Here is a 19,583-nt window from a genome sequence, read left to right as displayed (position 1 = left end):
GGCTCGTTTCATAGCATGTGCCAGAACAAGTAAACAGCGGGACAGAAGGGTTTTTCTTCCTTTTGTTCACACCATCCAATTTGTTCCTTGGCAACTTCCCCACTCCCAGGGAAGGATGGCTGTCTCTCTATGCAAGCCATGGTTGTATTTTTCTTATCTTCCTGTAGCTATCTGCAGCAGGCACGCATTTCCAAAAAGGAAGGTGTTGATACAAGTATCTCTTACTGCCCCTGTCAGGACATTTACGCCACTGTTATTTGCACGCTCCCCAAAATGAGAAGAGCAATTTGAATGAGTCAGGAGATCACTCACATTGACGTGGGAGCGTCTCAGGATCATATATATTTCTATTAATATAGGGTCAAACTTGAGTAGGGAGCTCTGGTTTGATTTGCCTATTTTTAGCAAAGGCACAGCAATGCAGCAAAACCAGCCAAATTCAACGTAGCTGCAGTTTCACTTTGGTGAATCAAAGGGACATGAGTTAGTGGGCATGGTGGTGATGAGTGAGTGGTTGGACTAAAAGATTGTAGAGGTCTTTTCCAACCTTAGTGAGACTACGATTCTATAAAATAAATTAAAATAAGTCAACAGAGTCCTTAAGATATGGAAGCATTCTGCTCTCACGTAATGGCTGTGGTGGGGAGTTTTGTACAAAGCCCTCCTTCCTCCTTGCAGCCCCTGACTGATGTGACCATCCAGCACCAGACGTGCTGCTTTTGCAGTGACAGGTGCTGAAACAGAATTCTTTTTTCCTTCACAAACCACAGATCTCTCTGCTGATCTCTTCTCCTTCAAAAGTGTTCATGCAAGGGTGCCGAGAGAGGTTAAATCTTTCCTCTTTCCTTCCCCTTCAGAAGGCACTTGACGCAAGGACAGATGAAGAAAGAGTTTGGATCCAGATGTGCTGTCTGTTAAGAAGTAGTTTTGGGTGCAAAGACTCACTCTGTCTTTTATGGTGCTATCAAGGTTTATGAGTCCTGAATCCAGCAGAATAATGTGGCTGCCTGTTAGAGAAAGTGGATGGTGCAAGGATTAGAACGTGTTAATTTTCTTGCTTTCAAGGAGGCAAATCTTCAAATACAGCAAGTAAGGAGAACAAAACAGCAAGAAATTTAAATACAAAATCTGGAAAGCTGAGGAAATTCTGTTTAGGAGATAGAAAATGGTTACAGGAACTTGTGTGGTGGGAAAATACCTGTATCTGGAAACTCCTATCTCTGGAATGGCTCGCTGAGAATTCCTCCTTGGCTGGGGCAGATTGCAGTGCTCTTTTGACCTTCCCAGGGTTCAGCTGATTTACTCCAGCTTAAAATCTGCCCTTTTGTGTCCAGATAGCAAGGTGACGCAGAACTGGAAGAGATCAGAGCAACACTTCCTAATCTCCACAAAGGCTTCTGAAGCAGATAAAAGGGTAATAATCCTGCTTTGCATTCTTCAACACTTCAGCAGAGCAAGAGGGATGTTGAAGTTGCTCTGAATGAACAATGATTAGAAAATCTTATTGCCCTAAAACTGCAGGTGATGCTGATTTGTGGAAGGAGCCAAACTGAGATGTTGCCCGTTGTTCTTAGTCTGGTAGCACTGCAAAGATCATATGTAATGGGGTTCTATGGACTGCTGAACACATTCTGGGTCAGGTACGGTGTTCTGCTGGCCACTGGAACGAAGCTGTCTGCCTCAGAGTAAAAGCATAGCTGGGAAGGCTCCCTGCAAACTTCTTAGTGTGTGTGGAAATCCATATCGTTTTTAGGGCTGTGTAAAGCATTAGTTCACCTGAAAAAAAAATGACAAAAATCTGTAGATTGAATTGGCCTCCCCTCTTTATTAGGCAACATCAAGAGTCAGCACAGCTCTTGGAGCTCACCCAGAGGATGCTTGCTATTTGATTTGAACATGCATAGCGCATCTCTGAAATTCAAACTTGACATGGAGGCCAAGACAAATCCATTCAGACAGACAGCCTGAACCTGCAGTCTGTGTTACATGACAGCCTGATGTCCTGCTTTTAGCCTGTGCAGCATTTGTAGCGCAGCATTCGGAGCAGCCATCATCCTTGCAGCATCACAAGCAAGAGCTTTCTGTTGATTTTTAATGCTAGGGCTTCATCTGCAGCAAGTGTTAGATTATTTGATAAAGAACCTGGCACAGAGCTCGAGCTAATGCGAGGAAATACAACTGTGTGTATCTGCACAGGCAGCAGTTCTGAAGAATTGGTATTGCTCATGTGTTTATTGGAGATAGTTACGATTCACCTTTATGCTGCACTACAGCAGTGTGTGCATCACTGCCTTTCCTATGGCCATCGGTGATCTTCCTTGCTGATAAAGTCCTGTAATTTCCTGTCCCTTCTCATTCTTCTAGTTTCATTTGCCACATCAAGATTTAAGTACAAAAATGGGATCATTTGATTCCTGCTCAACAATATCCTGGGAGAGCAGCTTGGGCTGCGCCACTGAAGAAGTTGCTACAAGATGATGCCATGTGGCAGGAGGCCCCAAAACGAGGCATAGTATTGCAGCAGCTAAACATGGCAGTGTGCGCTGCACCAGTATTTCAGTGTTGTGGTCCTGCAGAGCAGTTTCATTCAAACAGATGCAACCGAATGCTTGGCTTCTAGCAGGATGCGTGGTGCCTGCATTATGCACATCATTGTTGGCTGTGGGCCTTGCTCCAAAAATGGCTTCTCTGCCTAAAGCAGTGTTGCAGTCCAAACAAAGCAGGTTTATAAAGCACTTGACCCTACTTTCTTTTAAACCTCTGAGGAAGCCCTGATGAAAGCCATGTTTCTGAGATTCATCAGCAAAACTTTAATTTCAGATTTGCTGTGCGGGCTCTGGTGTGGGAATCTACAGAGTCAAGAGTTCAGATTTTTGCAGAAGAGGCTGTTTACATTCAGGAAGCTACCTTTGTGCTAAGTACAGCTCCCAGGGGGGTTAGCTGATTCATTTGCAAGCTGTGCAAAAGTTTAGATGTAGATTTTGCCTGGAGAATTGGCTCCCAAATACCAACCAGATTGGTCTTGGGAACATGTGACCTCTCTAAGAAGACCATGAGAAATGAGTTCTGCAGGGGCGAGTAGATTTCTACTGGGAGAAGTTAAACACTGGGGCACAAGCAAGACAGAGGATGCTTTGACTTATAATGGCAGAGTGTGCAAACATTGAAGAAAGATGCATGGTTCTTGTCGGTGTCATCTGTCTTCTGGGCAGATTATTAAGGTGAAAGCAAAGCAGTGATTCCAGAAGCAGTGAGTAGATTGGGTGAGCAGTGATGTTTCTTGTACTAGTTGGACACTTACAAGAGTATATGGTGCACCGTGTCTCTAAGATACTGCCTGAGCCCACAGGATGCAGGGCATGCCTTCATGTGGTTTATTCCTTTTAAAAGAGAGTTATGGCTTAAGTGTGCCCAGCTGTGTACTTGGATCTTTGGACAGGTGAGCAGGTAGAAGCCCATAGATGTTCAGCTGTGTTAGAGAACATGGATTACATGTGCCAAGGACATGTAATCTCTTCTTTCTTGAAAAACAAACACGCAAAAACCCTACAAATAAACCTGTTTTCCCAGGAGAGAGATTTGCACCTGTGTCTGTTTGGGGTCAAATCAGCAGTAGTTTTATAATCATTTAAAAATCAGATAAATAATCATATCCATTTTATTTCCTTTCTTTCCTGGCAGCTCTTTGCTAACACAAAATGCTTAAGAGTTCTGATGAATGACTTCCAAAGACTGGGCAGTCTGGGTGATCACTGCTCCTGTGAGCTGGATGACTCCCAGCTGCCTGCGCAGGCAGCCAGTAAATCTGCAGATTTGTCTTTAAGCATTGAAATGATACACAAAACTAAGATAGATTAACTCCCACAATCCCTTTTATTTGCTCTGCAAAGCAGGAAAATGGGAACAGTAGCGTAAAGTAATGGAGCTTTGCTATCACAGAATAGAGTCATAGAATATCCCAAGTTGGAAGGAACCCATGAGGATCATCGAGTCCAACTCCTGGCTCCACACAGGACCACCCAAAAATCAGACCATCTGCCTGACAGCACTGTCCAGATGCTTCTTGAACTCTGGCAAAGTTGGGGCCACAACCACTGCCCTGGGGAAGCTGCTCAGGGCCCAGCCTTTCTCTTGGTGAAGAACCTTTTCCTGATATCCAAGCTGTGAGTTGGCTGTGTTCCATAATGTTGTTATGGATTCAGCACGCTCCTCGTGGACTTTTTTTCTTTTATTTTTTTTTCTCCTTAAGAGCTCTGGTATCTTGTAGATTGGATGTGGCTAAACAATGTGTCACATTAAGTAATTGGAAAGGAGATGTTGTTCAAGAACTCCCCAGACCTCATAGAAGTTGAATTTAAATAGTTCATAAGAGTAATCTGAAAACAAAACAGTGTATTCTCAGTGGAAGGAAATATTTCAGATAAACAGAAGGCACTTTTTTCATTTTTGAAAGCACAGTATTTCACTTTTTCATTCCATTCAAGCCTGAATTGTATTTTCTTCAGAGTTTTGCATAAAATTGAACAAGACAACCCCTTATTTTACTGTAGAAAAACACCTTTTATGACTGTGGTCATGGTGTGTGTATTTTGGCTATTGGATTGTTAGGAACAGATATTTATGTACTTCATACACTAAGGTACTCATATAGGATGCTATTTTTTCAGTTCTGTTTACTAGGATGATGAAAGATGGCATGGCTTGTAACAGAAAGCTGTTTGGTCTATAACAATTGCTGTGAGTTGTGCTATATATTTAGCAACTCTGTTTTTGGTTTCACAGATGATAATATTGCATGTTTCACCGTAGAGTCTGAAATCATTGCTGCTGTGATAATATATTTGTTTATGTAATGGTTCACAGTTAGGTACTCTCTCAACTTGTCTTGCTTTCCATTCTTGTGCTGTTGAGGTATTCTTGCCAGTGTTTGCTTTTGTTATTTGTGTCTATGGACTGTCTACTATTTTTATTCATGGCATCTAACCGGGTTTCATTTACAGTGTCTTTTGTTTGCAGCAGTCCTAAGCATGAAAATGCTTTTTGGGAAAATATTACAGCCTGTGCAGTCCATTGTCACACTCCTACTGAAGTCAAGAGCTTTAGGTAAACAATGCAAGGACAGACTCTGCACAGGATTGCTACAGTCGTGCTGACAAAGTCCTGGCAGCCAGGATCCAGGTCTTTGCTTTTCCCACATATCTCCCTACTTATTACTTCCTTACTTTTCTCCTGACTTCATCATTCTCTCTGCCCTGCCAATGTATGGGTTCAAGTGAAGGCACAGAGAGTGACCCTGTTGAGTGGTTGATCAGCTGATGATGGGAATACCATCAGAGGAGGTGAAGAACTTGAGTTTATATTCAGACCTGAAGTGGAGTTGAATTTGTGGTGCCCTTGGAAGGCACTTCGGGTGGAAAAGTTGGGCAGAAATATGCTTTCTACCTACCACCCTTTAAGAATAATGAACCCTTCTCAACTTTGTCCTTAACACTGGATTTAAAACTCCACCTCCAAATTAGATGGTGATGCTAAATGCTATGAAGAACAGAAAGTTGAGACGCTCCCTTGTCCTTATCTTGCCCTATTGGCTGACTGTAAGCACTCAGCGCACAGGCTTTCTGTATCTCACCTGCAAGCGTGTGTTTGTCTCCACTGCTTCTGTAGCAACCTTATGGTTATTTGTCATTTCTGTTAAACTCCAGGGGGGTCTCACAAATAGGCAATACTTGTCTGATTCTGACCTTATTCTCTGAGATGGTTCCCTGAAGACATTTAGTGTGCGTTCTCTTCGCTTCTTCCCTTCGCTAGTCCAAGACTCGAGTGGCTTGTCAAGTAGATGGAAATAGATACAGGCACTTGGAAATTCCTATTGTTCTCCAGAGAGACGACTGTCTAATGTCCAGTGGAGCAATGGAGCAATGTCTGAGACCCATCTGTCAGGACAGCAGCTGTCACTTTTTCCATGGTTTGTTTGTAAGATCGTAGGGATCAAAACTTACAGATGGAAAAGACCTATTTATAATAACAAACCCTGCTGTTAATAGCTCCTTTCCACTGCAGCTCTGAAGATATTTTAAAGGCTTGCTGAATGAAGCCTTTCAAGATTCCTAAGGCAAAGTATATTAATTAATAATATTATTCTTGGATATGCCAGTGACTGTCTGACATTTGGGAAACCACAGTCATCATTTCATAGGGAGTAAAATCAATCTAAGTTATATTTCTGTAGCTGCCCAGTGGTTGAACCTATTCTTTTTGACTTAGAGCTGTTTGTGCTGATCACAAATCAACACCACTCTGTTTCCACCCATGCTTCTGCTCTGGAGAGCAGTTCCAAGTGCATCATTCAACTTAGTTTTAAATTAATGTGATCCAGGTCTTAACCTGCTATATATATTTTTGTATTTTCATTAACATCGGGACTACTGTGCCAACTTAACACGAGTGAGGATCAGCAGCAATGGAAAGGATGAGCAAAATCAGTAAACTGACACATGGCAAAAGAAGAATTTTGTAGCTAATGTTATTGTAGAACATTCTGAGAGTTTACAACCAGAGGCATATTTTGACGCTGCTATGGTCTGCCTTGGAGCCCACAAAACTATTTACACTGAAAACAGTACTATAAAAATGATATTTTTGTGAAAGCAGGTACATATTAGTGAGAAGAGCAAACTATATAAACTTCTACGGACAGCTCTGTTCCTTTGATGAGTGTTGCTCATAAACCTTTCGACAAGAAAGCCTGGAAAAATAAGTGTCTGAATAAGATGTTCTTCACTGGAGTGGTGCAGCAAATGATAACGGCTGTTTGCCAAAATGCTGTTTTTATCTGATCTTAATTGTAGGCTGCATTCTGACAACATAAGGAGGGTTACTGAACGCATAACTTGTTAATAAGTCCTTTTCTGTGTTCACTTACCAGAAGACCAGAAGTGACTTCTATCTCCTAATATTTATACAGCATGTTTACTATATATGTTACTATACAGTAAGAGACTTTAGGTAGATCTGCAGTCACTGAGTCTAATGGACTGTGGGCATCGGAATCCATGGGAAGGACTTGGGTGTGCAAAGCAAAACCAATTTGGGTTCAGACTGCATTTTCTCACTTATTTTGACTGTGATTGAGTCATTTTGGGTGGAATCCACACCAGCTGCCTTTTGCTTCCTAAATCCATGATCTCTCCACACCAGTAGAGGGCAAGCAGCATGTAGATAGCTGTCCTTGCCCACTCTTGACCAAGGTTTGCTGGGTGAAACAGCTGTATGTTTCACCTGACCACCCTGCAAAATGCCCCTGGTGTAGTGAGTCCCTTTGAGCCCTGTTATCAAATTGGTGCCGGTGAAGTCATGTCTCATTTTCCCACGTGGAATCACAGTTGGGAGGAGACGATTCCTCAGGACTTCTCTGAACACTTGTGAAGGGAAAGGCCATTACATAATGCCAGCTAGGAATGTCACACCACACCTCTAAAATGAGACACATTACAGAAACGTCTGGCCAGTCTGGATCAAAAAGTCGCATGCCTCGGATAAAAGCCATTTGACTTTGGCATTATGTATGTTTTGTGCACACGAGATGGGAATAGAACTGCACCGTCTGCCTCTGACTTATTTGGAGTAAATGCAATCTTGGCATATTGACCACCCCTTCTTATACAGCTTAGTCAGCACCCACTTCAATAAACTATGTTTTCTCCTCTGTTTGTATGTTTTTCTCCTTCTTATTTAAGAACACACTAGTTCCTAAGCCCTTCACAAGATGTTAAGCAATCAGTGTGTTTTTCAAGGTAAATTTCAGTTGAAAACTCCCCTGTGAAGGAGATATAACCATGCCATGTGTGGTAAAAGTTAAATGTGACGAAGAACCTTGTAAACAGGAGCCTGTGGGAAAGAAAGTCTATTCATTCACAAGGAATCTGGGGAGGAGTGTTGTGTTCCAATTCCAGATACCCCAAAGGCCAATGTCTTGGTGTTAGGTGGTAAAACATTATGAATATACTTTGTCATGTTCAAATTTGCTGTTTCAGGGTGTGCAGAGCTTCTTAATCCCGTGCCCTACCAGAGATGGGCAGATATGTTACTAGGATGCTACTGCCTTTAGCCAAGGAAACCCAGAATCACAGTTGTCCCAAGTTGGAAGGCACCATGTGGACTCCTGGCTCCACACAGGACCACCCAAAAATCAGAATTCTCGGTGTTTATCAGTGTTGCACTGATAAATTAGGATTTCAGAGCTGATTTTATTCAGAATGAAATAGAGGCACATGCTGGAAATCTAAATAGTTGAAAATCAAAGGGTGTCCAGTCTGGGAACAGTGGGCCATGAAATCCTCTGCTGGTGGAGCATTGTTAGTGGTCTGTGCCAGAGTGGTTGGCAGGGTGGTCCCGAGGGGGGAATTAACCCCATATGGAACGTGGTCATTTGTTCTCAGCTTCCTTCAGCAAGCACTTAACCCAAAATGGTTCTGTTGTGTGATCTCAGAATTGTGTTCAGAGCTTTCCCAATCAGTGTCTGGTGATCCCTTTTTGCTTTCTGTGGAGTTTTTCATGTGCTCCTTGCATGAAGACAAAAAAGCTTTGGTGATCCAGCTTGGGCTGTTCCTTTGCATTACACTGAGAGACAGGTGGCTGTTGTGTTCAGGTATGTCAGTGAAGTTTAACTCCTACTGAGTGTGCAACTTCCCACTGCAAGGCTACCTGTACATTCAGATATGTGCTGCAGGCTAAAATATCAAATCAACACAACTACCTCATGGGCAATCAAACGCTAATTAAGGGGAGAGGAAGTACAGATGAGCATTATGTTATGAGGGGAGACAGAATGAAACCAAAGAAAAAGGAGATGAACTTCTCCTGGGTAGCTAGTGGTAGGACCAGAGGAATGGCCTCAAGTTGTTCCAAGGGGAGATTCAGGTTGGATATTAGGAAAAATTTCTTCTCCAAAAGAGCAGTCAGGTGTTGGAACAGGCTGCCCAGGGAGGTGGTGAAGTCGCCATCCTTGGAGGTGTTCAAGGAATGCTTGGACATTGTGCTGAGGGACATGGTTTAGTGAGAGCTACTGGTGATGGGTGGATGGTTGGACTGGGTGATGTGGGTCTTCTCCAACCTTGGTGATTCTGTGATTGTATGTGGTAAGGGACGTGGTTCAGTGGGCAGTGTTGGTGGTAGGTGGATGGTTGGACTAGAGGATCTTGGAGGTCTTTTCCAATGTTAAATTGGAATCCATGATTCTGGGATTCTGGGATTCTGGGATTCCACTTTATTAATTTTACTATCCTATAGATTGCCATAATATTTTTACCATGCTCTACTTCATGTGTTTGGGTGGAAAAATATCTTTTTATTTCAGTCATGCTCTTGATTTGTTGTTTGTGCTTCTTGACTGGTGCCATGGGGCAGAGACAGAAAGACCTAGTCTGGCCAGGAGCAGTCCCTGTCCCTCCAGAGCCTGTGTTTCAGGATGTGGTGCTGAGGGGCACAGATGCAGGAGGGCTCAAGGATTTCTGTAGTAACATGTTCTTTCCAAAACACTGTTTTAGACATCAACTGTCTCAGTCATTAGCATTGCCAGACTGGCCTGATTCTGCTATGCCTATTCAAATGAAATTTGCCTTATGCTGCAGAGCATGTATATCTTACAGCTCAATTCTATAATGGTAACAGAATCAGAGCCAAAAATGAAATGTATGCATTAAAGCAACAGGGTACCAGAGGAATTATTTTCGTCTCCTTACAATTCATGTAGAATATGCTTATTGAACCTTATAGCTGCCTTGAGGGCAAGTCTACTTTTCTCTTTTAAAAATATGCAAATCCATAAAGCCATTAGGACAGAATGATGCCTTTCAGTAGAGTGAACTAGACAATTGGATGCAACTTTGCTTGGCTGTGAAGTCAAGCTAAGTGCAAGGCTCAGTCATACTGTCTTGTACTTGCACGCAGCGCTGACATATGGTGCATGGTAATGCATTATTGAGTAGTTGTCTGTTGTGTCTTCATTGCATGGTGTCAGCTGTGTAATAAATAATTGATAACATTGCTCTTACTCCACATTAAAGATATATGAGTATATAATACATGAAGAAAATGCAGCAGCAAGGCAACCTGTGCTGAGAAGATCAACCTTTCCCAAGTACTCTGCGGCAGCAGGAAGCACAAAGTGACCACTGCCACCATTTCCCATTTCTATACTTCGAGTCTCTGATTGTTTGTCATGGCAACAAATGGCACACTCAAACCATTGCTGTTGCTTTTTAAGCAGAAGAAAAATTGTGGTAAAGAGCTGATGTGCTGCAGAGCTGCACACCCAGGTATCTCCAGTTATTATCCTTGTAGACTGAAAATTCCCTTAGGAAGATGCTTTTTCTTCTTAAGTGGATGTTAAGTGGCAGAAAAAATACAGTCTAAGCAAATCCTTTTTCCTCATAAGACCATTTTTGTGTTAAGTATAGGAAAAGTTAAGGGGGGAAAAGTTGCATTTGTATTCACAGAGGTATTAAATCTCTGTTGTTGAACTGCTCCCCTGGAAAGCCACGCTCTCTTCATTAACTCAATGCCAAGGTCCTGTACAGGACACAGTAAGATGTCTGGCTGTGCAGAGAAGCAGAAGCTTTCTTCAGCTCTTTCATTTCCATTACAAGAATAATCCTTTCTGATGACATTATTTTTTTATCAGTAAAACTGTTGAGACAGCAGATTTGTTCAGGAAAGATGAGTTTGCAAGTCAGATCAAGGAGATCAAAAAGGAATGGGCTGTGTGGTTGTTTGGAAGGAGGCACACGGCCAAGAAAAAAATACAAGTTACTGGAAGCTGTTATTATGACAGAAAGGTGTAAAACTGTGTACTGCCTGTTGAGGTAATACCAAAATAACAAATGGAGATGCAGGAGGTGTGAGATACCCAGCCTGCACCCTGAATTCTGATGGAATGATCTGAGGAGACAAAGGCACGTTAGCTCCTCCAGGCATGTCCCTGGGGAGGAAAACAACAAGGCACCAACTGTTTTGACCTAGACAAAAAATTGCCCAGATCTTTTCCTTTAACACTGAGGCCCTGAGACAGAGAAACTGATGGAAAACTGCAGATTTTCCCAATGCATTAGACCTGAGCTCCGACCGCAAGGTAGGGGAAAAAGCCACTGGCCTGCTTTACTGCAGTATGTCAGAACAGAATAGTAAAGAAAGCTGATCTATTTTAATGTGGAATGTGAGTATCACCAGTAAAATCAGTGGAGTTCTGCTGGTGTAATCCAAGCTGGGATGTGATTTGTGCCTTCATGTGGATTATAGGTTTGTGCTGAGCTCCTCTGCTTTGCTAAGCTGCATGAACCTCTACACACTGTGAAGTCTGTATGCATGTAACACTACATATGTTGATTCAAAGGTTTTTGTGCAGCTTCAAAAACATCCCAGTAAATAACATCTTTCAGGCTAAAAGTTTATATTGGTAATATTGACAGGCTATAAATGGGAAAAATCAGAATTTCCAGCCTGTGTGAAATTATCCTGACAGCTTACTGAAGTGTTTTGACATTAGAAACAATATATTTCAGGCAAAAAGAAATAAACTCGAGATTATAAATTCTTAGCCCACAGCAATACTAACTACAGGAAACTCTGCTTCTGAGAGTCCCAATTGCTCAAGTGTTGGTAATCAAACTGAAGGACACATTTATAATGGCACAGATTTATCACCAGGCATAATTGGAAAGGTGATTGCATTTAAGACCATCAGAATATAGTCCCTATCCTGAAGAAAACCTACATAAAAGGAGACAAGTTAGCATCCTAGAAACACCTTCTGAATATCTGCCCCGCCTTCTGATACCAACAAATATACAGAAAATTACTGTCTTCAAGTACGTGCATTGAGTTTACTTTCTGTATTGGTAATTATAGAAAAACAAGGGAATTCATTCCATCTATTTTTTGGAAGTCACTTGTTCAGTTCATGCCCTTAATACTATTGTCAGGTAAGTGAATCCCATTGTAGACACATAGTAAAATCAAGGGATTTGTCCTGGATTAGAATCTCTGATTCCCAGAACATGACAACAGTTTAAAGACAAGCAACTCAGCAAACACTGGAGCTGGGGAAGCCTGGGATGCAGTTCAGTCTGCTTTGTGTAGATGGATGTGTGATTTAATGCTTGGTCTGGTGGTTGGCGACCCTGCACGTAGCAGGGGGTTCAAACTAGATGATCACTGTGGTCCTTTTCAACCCAGGTCATTCTATGATTCTATAGCACGCTTTCTCCCCTGACTGTAGAAGTAGCCCAGGTGGCAGGGCTGAGACACAGCTTCTGTCTCTGAGGTGGCTAATGTAAGCTGTAGAATTCACTGTGCCTCAGTTACACGTCTGTTAACTGGCTTCAGGCACTAGATTTGACATGGTATGACGTAGAGCTTTCTGTCCTCTCTCTCTCCATCTGTCTAATTTGTAGATAACAGTCTGAGCATGGCTTTGGGCATGGTTTTGTTGGAACCATAGTTATAAATCAGTATAGTAGCTGGGTTCCTTAAGCTGAGAACGGTTCATCTGGAAATTCAACCAGCCACACAACCAGAACCCCCAGTAAAAAGAAACTTAGACTGCAGGATGGCTATGACATTCCTATTTCTCTTAAGCTCCACTTCATAATATAGGTTCTCTGGTAACAAAGATGAGCCCCTGTCTTTGCAGAAGCTTCCTAGCCAGATTTCTTTCCATGAAATACAAAGGTCATTAGGAACCCCACTCCTCTGCCAGATTTGGTCGAAACTGGCTAAAAAATTGAAAACTTACATTTTCATTAGCCCTCTCTCCTTAGGGAACAGACTTACACAGCGTGGTCTTAGCTGAGGTTGAGTGACCTCAGGTGGGTAAAGCACATTGAAAGAGTAGTACAGGCATGTGTATCCCTGGTCATTTTCCTTAACATCAGTCGTCAACTCTCTGATCTTCTTCAGTTTCAATGAGGTTTTCTGCAGCCACCTGAGTTTTAACACTGATTTGTTGATTAGGACGCCCTGTAGGTAAGAACGTTTCCAAATCCAGATGATATCCTGATAAATGAGTTTCTATAATTAATTATTCTTGTACAGTAGTTTTTACCTTTCAGAATCAAATGTGAGGTAATTGTAACAAGCATATAAGCTTCTTGGTGTCCTTGCTCAGTGCAACCTCTCATTGATTGCCAAGGGAGTTTTGACTTTGCAAAGCAACGCCGTTGTTCATTCCAGACTGTGGGTTTTTTTGCCTCCCTGTTGTTAGCTAGATAAATAAAGGTGCTTGCAGGCTGAAGATGGGCATCCGTCTTTGCTGAAGAATATTAACCAAATCAATTTTTTCACAGAAAGAAAATCAATTGATATATTAGCAAGAGAGAAAACAAAACATTTTGCTGTTTTAGCTCCCAGGAGGCCAAAGAGCCAGTTCTTAACTTTCAGAAATAGAGAGATAAAAAAGATAGGCTTCAAAGTTCAGATCTAAATTCAGATCAGAACTTCTCCAGGGCACATGGGGACTCTGACTCATTTCTAATCTCGATGTACATTTAAAGGGCAGTCATATAAAAATTGACCCTCTTGTATTCAGCAAATACAGACACACCTGACTACTAGAATCCCAACTTGTCCTCTAGAAGCAAAGAGGTGGGGTTGATGGCAGGGGAGGTTGCATGTTTTGATTCATTGCTTGATGAACTTTTATCCATTGCTGACCATAGGATGTTGCTGTAAAGAAGCTTGTTTCCCTCTAAACCTTTGATCTTTGATACGCTTTTGATGGGGAAACAAGTCAGGTTTGGTATGATATATATTAAACTAGCAAGCTCTCCAGAGAGTTCATTCTAGTTCAGTTTGATGTGTGGTATACAGTAAAGCATCAGACCTTTAAGCTAAGTATTCTAATAGGATGTTGTTACAAAAGACAGTGAAAACATACCAAAGTTTTGTGGAACTTTACATGTGAGCTGAACTGTCAGAGTAAGGCTATTTTATATTATCTTCTTCTACCTTCTTGGGCTGCTGGGAAGAATAATTAATGTTTGCATACTACTTTGAACTCGCAGGATGTAATGACAGTACTAAGATATAATATTAAAACTGTTAAATATTGAAATTCTCCAGTAGTCTCCTTCCATTTCATAGAAACAAAAGATTTTCAGATGCATTTTAAAAATAAAATTACCGTAAGAAAGGACCATTATTAAATACAAGATCAAATAGTTCAAAAAGGATTATATTATATGCCCCAGAGTTCTCCCCGAGCTGCTTCTTCCTGCCTGTCCTTCTCCCTGTGCATGGTATATTTCTACCACACAAATGAACTTGTGTTTGTTTGTAACTCCATTGCTTGCAGTTCTACTGTTAATAAAACTTCAGGAATGTGACAAATGTGAAATGTGCCTTATGGGCAGGTTATTCCATAATTACCTGCTAAGGCCTTATACTGAAACTCACACACTTCTCTGAAGTGCAGAATTAGGCATGCTGGACCTGATGAACAGTTAATTAGCCTTAATATGTCATTTGTACATGACATCCAGCCATAGGACCCCACTTGAACAACCAAATACTGTGTGCTTGTTACTGCAAATCTAGAATGCCACCACTTGTGGTTTAACTGCTAACAAGTTTGGAGACATCTGTGTCTGAGCTAGTTGGTTGGACTTCCTTTATATTCATTGCAAAGAAACAGGCACAGCTATGATGCAATTCCTTGTGTCCTGTTGTAGATCCCACAATTTGATTGGATGAATTGCCTCCCAGAGTACTTTCTCTTCTGACTTAGTTATAGAGGGAAGCAGAGTAATTAGCTCAAAAACAGCAGGCCACATCTCAGCAGAAGAAAGATGGGTAAGATGAATCCTACCCTTTAGGTCTTTGGTTTTGATTCTGGCACGTCTTTATATTTACATTCTTTAAATAAGACACGTGCCTTTTGTTGTTGTTTGAAGAATAACGAATGATTTTCACTAAGAAAAAAAGCTGCATCAAGCTGTTCTATTAATATAACAGCTTTAATGAAAAGAAACCAGAAAGACTGTATATTTTCATATTGAGTCATGAGGGCAGTATTTCTCAGCATTTTCTGTCAAAGCTGTGCTTTATAAAATTGTTTGCAACTGGAAACCATCTCAAATATAAGCTTATTCACAAGCATTTCTTTTTACAGCAACTTGAACAGTAGAGTCATGGTATGTGTCCAAAAAACTCTGGCATTACAACATTACAAAGAAAGTATTTATTTTCGTATGGAAATATCCACCCAACCTTGCAATATTCAGAATGTAATTGGAAAAAGCAATTCTCAGTTACTCTTAAGGTTAAAATTATAATAAAATCCCTTGTTTGAAACAATAATGAGAATATCTCAGGGTATAGAGTATAGAAGCTTATCCATCTGCTGTAGAACCTGTGCATGCATACATATGTTGAAACACTGTTGTGTTCATCAGCATGTAAGGTATTCCTGTGACTGCCTTGAAGGACAAGGGATGGAAATACCACTTCTAATGACTCCTGTTGGCAGAGAGTTGGTTTAACAACCACTGGACAATAACTTGTGGTGGTGATGGTCCTGCACATCAGCCCTCACCCCACACAGATGTTTTCTCTCTGTTCCCTTTCACCATTTTAAAGTGAAAATGGAAATAAACAGTTGATGTAACCAAGACATTAATTTTTCACTTCTTTCTCCCATACTTCCCAGCACTTAAATTTAGATGTAGCTTGGATTGAAACTGTGTCTCTTCTTTTGGCAGGAATGCTACAGAATGGAAAGAAGTTTGATTCCTCCAGAGACAGAAACAAGCCTTTCAGGTTCAAGATTGGCAGGCAAGAAGTCATTAAAGGATTTGAAGAAGGTGTTATACAGGTACAAAGACATGATTCTGGCTGAATTTCCAACTGGGTGAAAGATGTGTCAGGGCTTAGTGTTCAGTGCAGTGTTAACAAGACCAAGTGGAAATCACAGTGTCAAATCCTAAGTGGTTTTCTTAATGGTACTATGTTGCTCCAGGGAAAGTTTAGATTGGATACTAGGAAAAATGCATTCATGAAAAAGAAGGTCAAGAATTGGAACAGGCTGCCCACTGCAGTGGTGGAGTCCTCATCCCAGGAAATATTTAAGAGATGCGGACATGGCACTAAAGGGACATGATTCAGTGATGGGGCTCAGTAGGTGGGGTTGATGGTTGGAGTTGATCTTGAAGGTCTTCTCTAACCTGGATAATTCTGTTATTCTGTTCTGTGAAAGCATGGTCTGTTCAAGAGCAGTATTTCCTGTAGTCCTCCATGAGCTGACTAAGACACCTCCTGCTCACAAGGCTTTACATGAAGTGTGCATTTGAGAAAGGAGAGGCAAGATCCTCTTGCCAGGTGTCAACGTGTATAAGTCTTGCTTCTTCCAGGGCTAACTACCTCACATAAACCACAGTGGCCTCTAAACTGATCCAGGTGGCAGTATTTTATGAAGTGGCCTCTATTCAGCTACTCAATAAAAGGCCAAGCTGTCGTTTTTGACAACATCTACGACTGTGCTGCAGATTTTGACCCCTACTGAGTAGGGCACCATACTGCACTGTTAAACTTTTATGACTTCAGTACTCCCAGCTACAAAACTTAACATTCAGCAAGCAGCCATAAGACATGAAAAAAGAAACTGCCCTCCATTAATTACAGCTTGAGTGCCAGCACAGTAAAACTCTGAAAGAGCCACACAGAGCAACTCCATGCTGTCTCTGCAGTGTTTTGTCTGCAGTGCTTCTGAGGGCCTACAGTGTGAGGAGTGCAGTCAGGGTGCTGAAGTGCGAAAGTTACTCCATTTCTGATTTCTGGAGCTCATAATAAGAGGAAATTGCTCAAATGTTATTGACAGGAACAAATTCTTACACTTAAATACAGAGAGGGAAAGAATGCAAAATGAGAAGCAATCCAGTGATGAATGATTGCAGCCAGGCTCGTTTGAGAGGAAAGGAAAAGAACGTGGTTTCCAGCTCCACGAGAAAGCAACACAAGCACATCCTTCTCTCCAAGCTGAGAAGGAACAGGTCCATCTGAGGAATCCTAGAGTCTGAAAAATATCCACCTTCTGCTCTAACATCTAGGGGGCACTCTTTATTATTTGCTTTGCCTAAGGAGAGCTCATGGCCCCCATGTGCTTGAAATGCAGAATTGGCGGTCTGCATAGAGAAGAACAACGAAATGGTTTCAATAGAGCCAGCAGCAGGACTCTTTGCAAATATTTCCATGATTTTTCATCCACCTGTTGTCATATGACAAGGAGCCCTACAAAGAGAAGGAACCCAAAAGTGCATTTAAGTTCAGTTGGGATTGCTTTTATCCTAGTCAGAAACCAGTGCAGGAAAAGCTCTGGAAACAAGCTCTGGGTGAATCGGTTTTATCTCTGCCTTGAACACACTCACCAACCCGTCTGTTAATTACTGTGGCCTAACTCCATTCCAGCAGTGTGACCACACGCTGCCCTCCTGCTCCTCCTAGTGGATCGCTACGTTAGACTTGTGGCTGTTTCCTTCCACCTCAGAGTTTTTGAGGGTCTGGGGAGTGTGATTGACACAAGGCACGTGGAAAAAGGCAATTCACTACATCGAGCATTTCAATTTTCCAGACCTTGGTTTAATGCCTGTGAGATGGCAGCAGCATCTGCTTTTCTGTGCTCAATTTCTGACAGCTCGAGGTTGCCCCATGCCTAAGATCCATGGATGATGTACCAGCTATCTTACTGGCAGGGACCCACCAGAGCACCAGAGACAAGTGTCAAACCTTGCAGAGACCAAGGAATTTATTTGCTCTCACACCTTCATCTGCATTCTACGAATGCACCCTGAGTGTTGGGGAGGTTGGTGGCCCTGTCTGTGCACTGGGGTTGGAGCTTCGTGATCCTTGGGATCCCTTCCAACCCAAGACATTCTGTGATTCTGTGAATGTGGGAAAGTTACATTCCCATTTTTCTTCTACCTAGAATGACTGAAGCTCTAGCTTTAGCATATTTCATAGAAACAGAAAACGAAATTCAACAGGAGAAACTGGGTAATATATAGTTTGGTCCAATCCTGGGAAAAACATCTGAATTAACCTCACTGCATAAAGTCAGGGATTGTTTCTTGGCCAGTGAATAGCTGGTCACCAGTATAGTGTACAAAAGTCACAGCTGTACCCCAGAGCAGAACAGAATTTTCAATCTTGATGCTGCAAATCTTGGTGAGAACTTTCACCTCTAAAGTTAATCTGGTGTGAGAGAGCTCAGCACTTCTGTCTGTCCCAGGGATGAGACAGAACAAGCTGTGCATGTGCATCTGTCCTTGGGCTTCAGTCTAGAGAAACCTTTCTTAATTAGGACTGCATCAGTCCAGCAGCAGAAAGTTGGGTGCCTCTTAACATTTGTGTTTGGTCAGTAGCTTTGAAGTCATCGATGACAGTGACTGAAGAAGCAAAAAACACTGCTGGACATTTTTAAGAATCTGAATCAAATGGTATCTCTGTGCTGATCTATCATGAACACAAAGCTCTGATCCTACCTGTTACTAAGTCTTTTCCATAACTCCTGCTGATGGTGTTTTATGTATCCTGCACTCCACAGAACTCACACCTCATGCAACTGACTCCAGGGTAAGCAGTATAGATCACAGTGTGCCTTGGAAAGACTTCCGTTGCTCCCAAGCTGGCTCTAGCAATTTAAAGAGAAGCCAGAGGAGCTAGGCAATGAATGTGAGCTGTTTGTAGCAGCTTCAGCTTTCGTGAAGAGCAAAAAGATGAATTTGACCATCGTGAATATCCTCGGTTCTGTAAATCTGCCATGTAGTGCTCTGTTCTGTCTTCCTGCTAATACTGTGTTTTATCTTGTCTTTTTCCTTTTCCACCATCCAAAAACCAGATGAGCTTAGGACAAAGAGCAAAGCTGACTTGCACACCTGAGATGGCCTACGGAGCCACGGGCCACCCCGGGGTCATCCCTCCCAATGCCACGCTCCTCTTTGACGTGGAGCTTCTCAGGTTGGAGTGAGTCTTCTTGGGGGAGCTGGCTGGAGGCACCTCTCCATAACATCCCTTCTTTCTCACCCTCCCAGCAGCGGGGGAAATCTTCACTGGAATCCTAATCTTCCTGCTCAAGCTGTCGTATCAGTAGCATTTGCCGTTAGGTTTCTTAAGCCTTTCTTTCTCCTTTCTTCTTAGACTTTGTGGTGTCCATATTTGCCTTTCATTGGAAGCTTTGCTTTGGGAAAAATGTCTACCGTTGTAACATTCTCAAGTTGTACATTTTATTTAGTCTGCATGTGATGAGAATTCACAGTGACGATTGAAAATATATATAAATATAAATATATATATATATTCCTTATTGAAAAACCACTGCCTTACTGTACACTTAAACCAAGAAAATTAAAAAAAAACAAAACACAAAAGGTGCTCAAAAACTCCAGTGTACGCCTTGTACATGAAAGGGCATTAGCCAAACAGAGTTACCTGCGCTGCCACTTTTCTCAACTTGTACGTTCTGCTTGCTGCTGTTTTAAAGAATACTGTTTCATTTAAGAATTAAGTATATATGTAAACAATAAAACCTTGATACTTTA

The 19,583-nt window shown here is 41.8% G+C and overlaps 1 protein-coding gene across 1 annotated transcript in view; it reads left to right on the top strand.

Annotated features, from left to right (window-relative positions):
• Positions 1-19,583, top strand: part of FKBP1B (FKBP prolyl isomerase 1B) — a 44,830-nt gene extending 25,247 nt beyond the window's left edge. Inside the window, exons 3-4 of the mRNA XM_042817713.1 lie at positions 15,753-15,865; positions 18,884-19,583. Of these exons, the coding sequence (XP_042673647.1) occupies positions 15,753-15,865; positions 18,884-19,012 (242 nt within the window). The 3' untranslated portion in view covers positions 19,013-19,583. The remainder of the gene's footprint in view (positions 1-15,752; positions 15,866-18,883) is intronic.

This window comes from Centrocercus urophasianus, unplaced genomic scaffold (assembly GCF_019232065.1).
Source record: "Centrocercus urophasianus isolate 14NV4802_14NV808 unplaced genomic scaffold, USGS_Curo_1.0 seq_10, whole genome shotgun sequence".
In the NCBI taxonomy this organism is placed as follows: domain Eukaryota; kingdom Metazoa; phylum Chordata; class Aves; order Galliformes; family Phasianidae; genus Centrocercus; species Centrocercus urophasianus.
The sequence above is the reverse complement of the archived record's forward strand: the minus strand, read 5'-3'. Positions and strand labels throughout refer to the sequence as shown.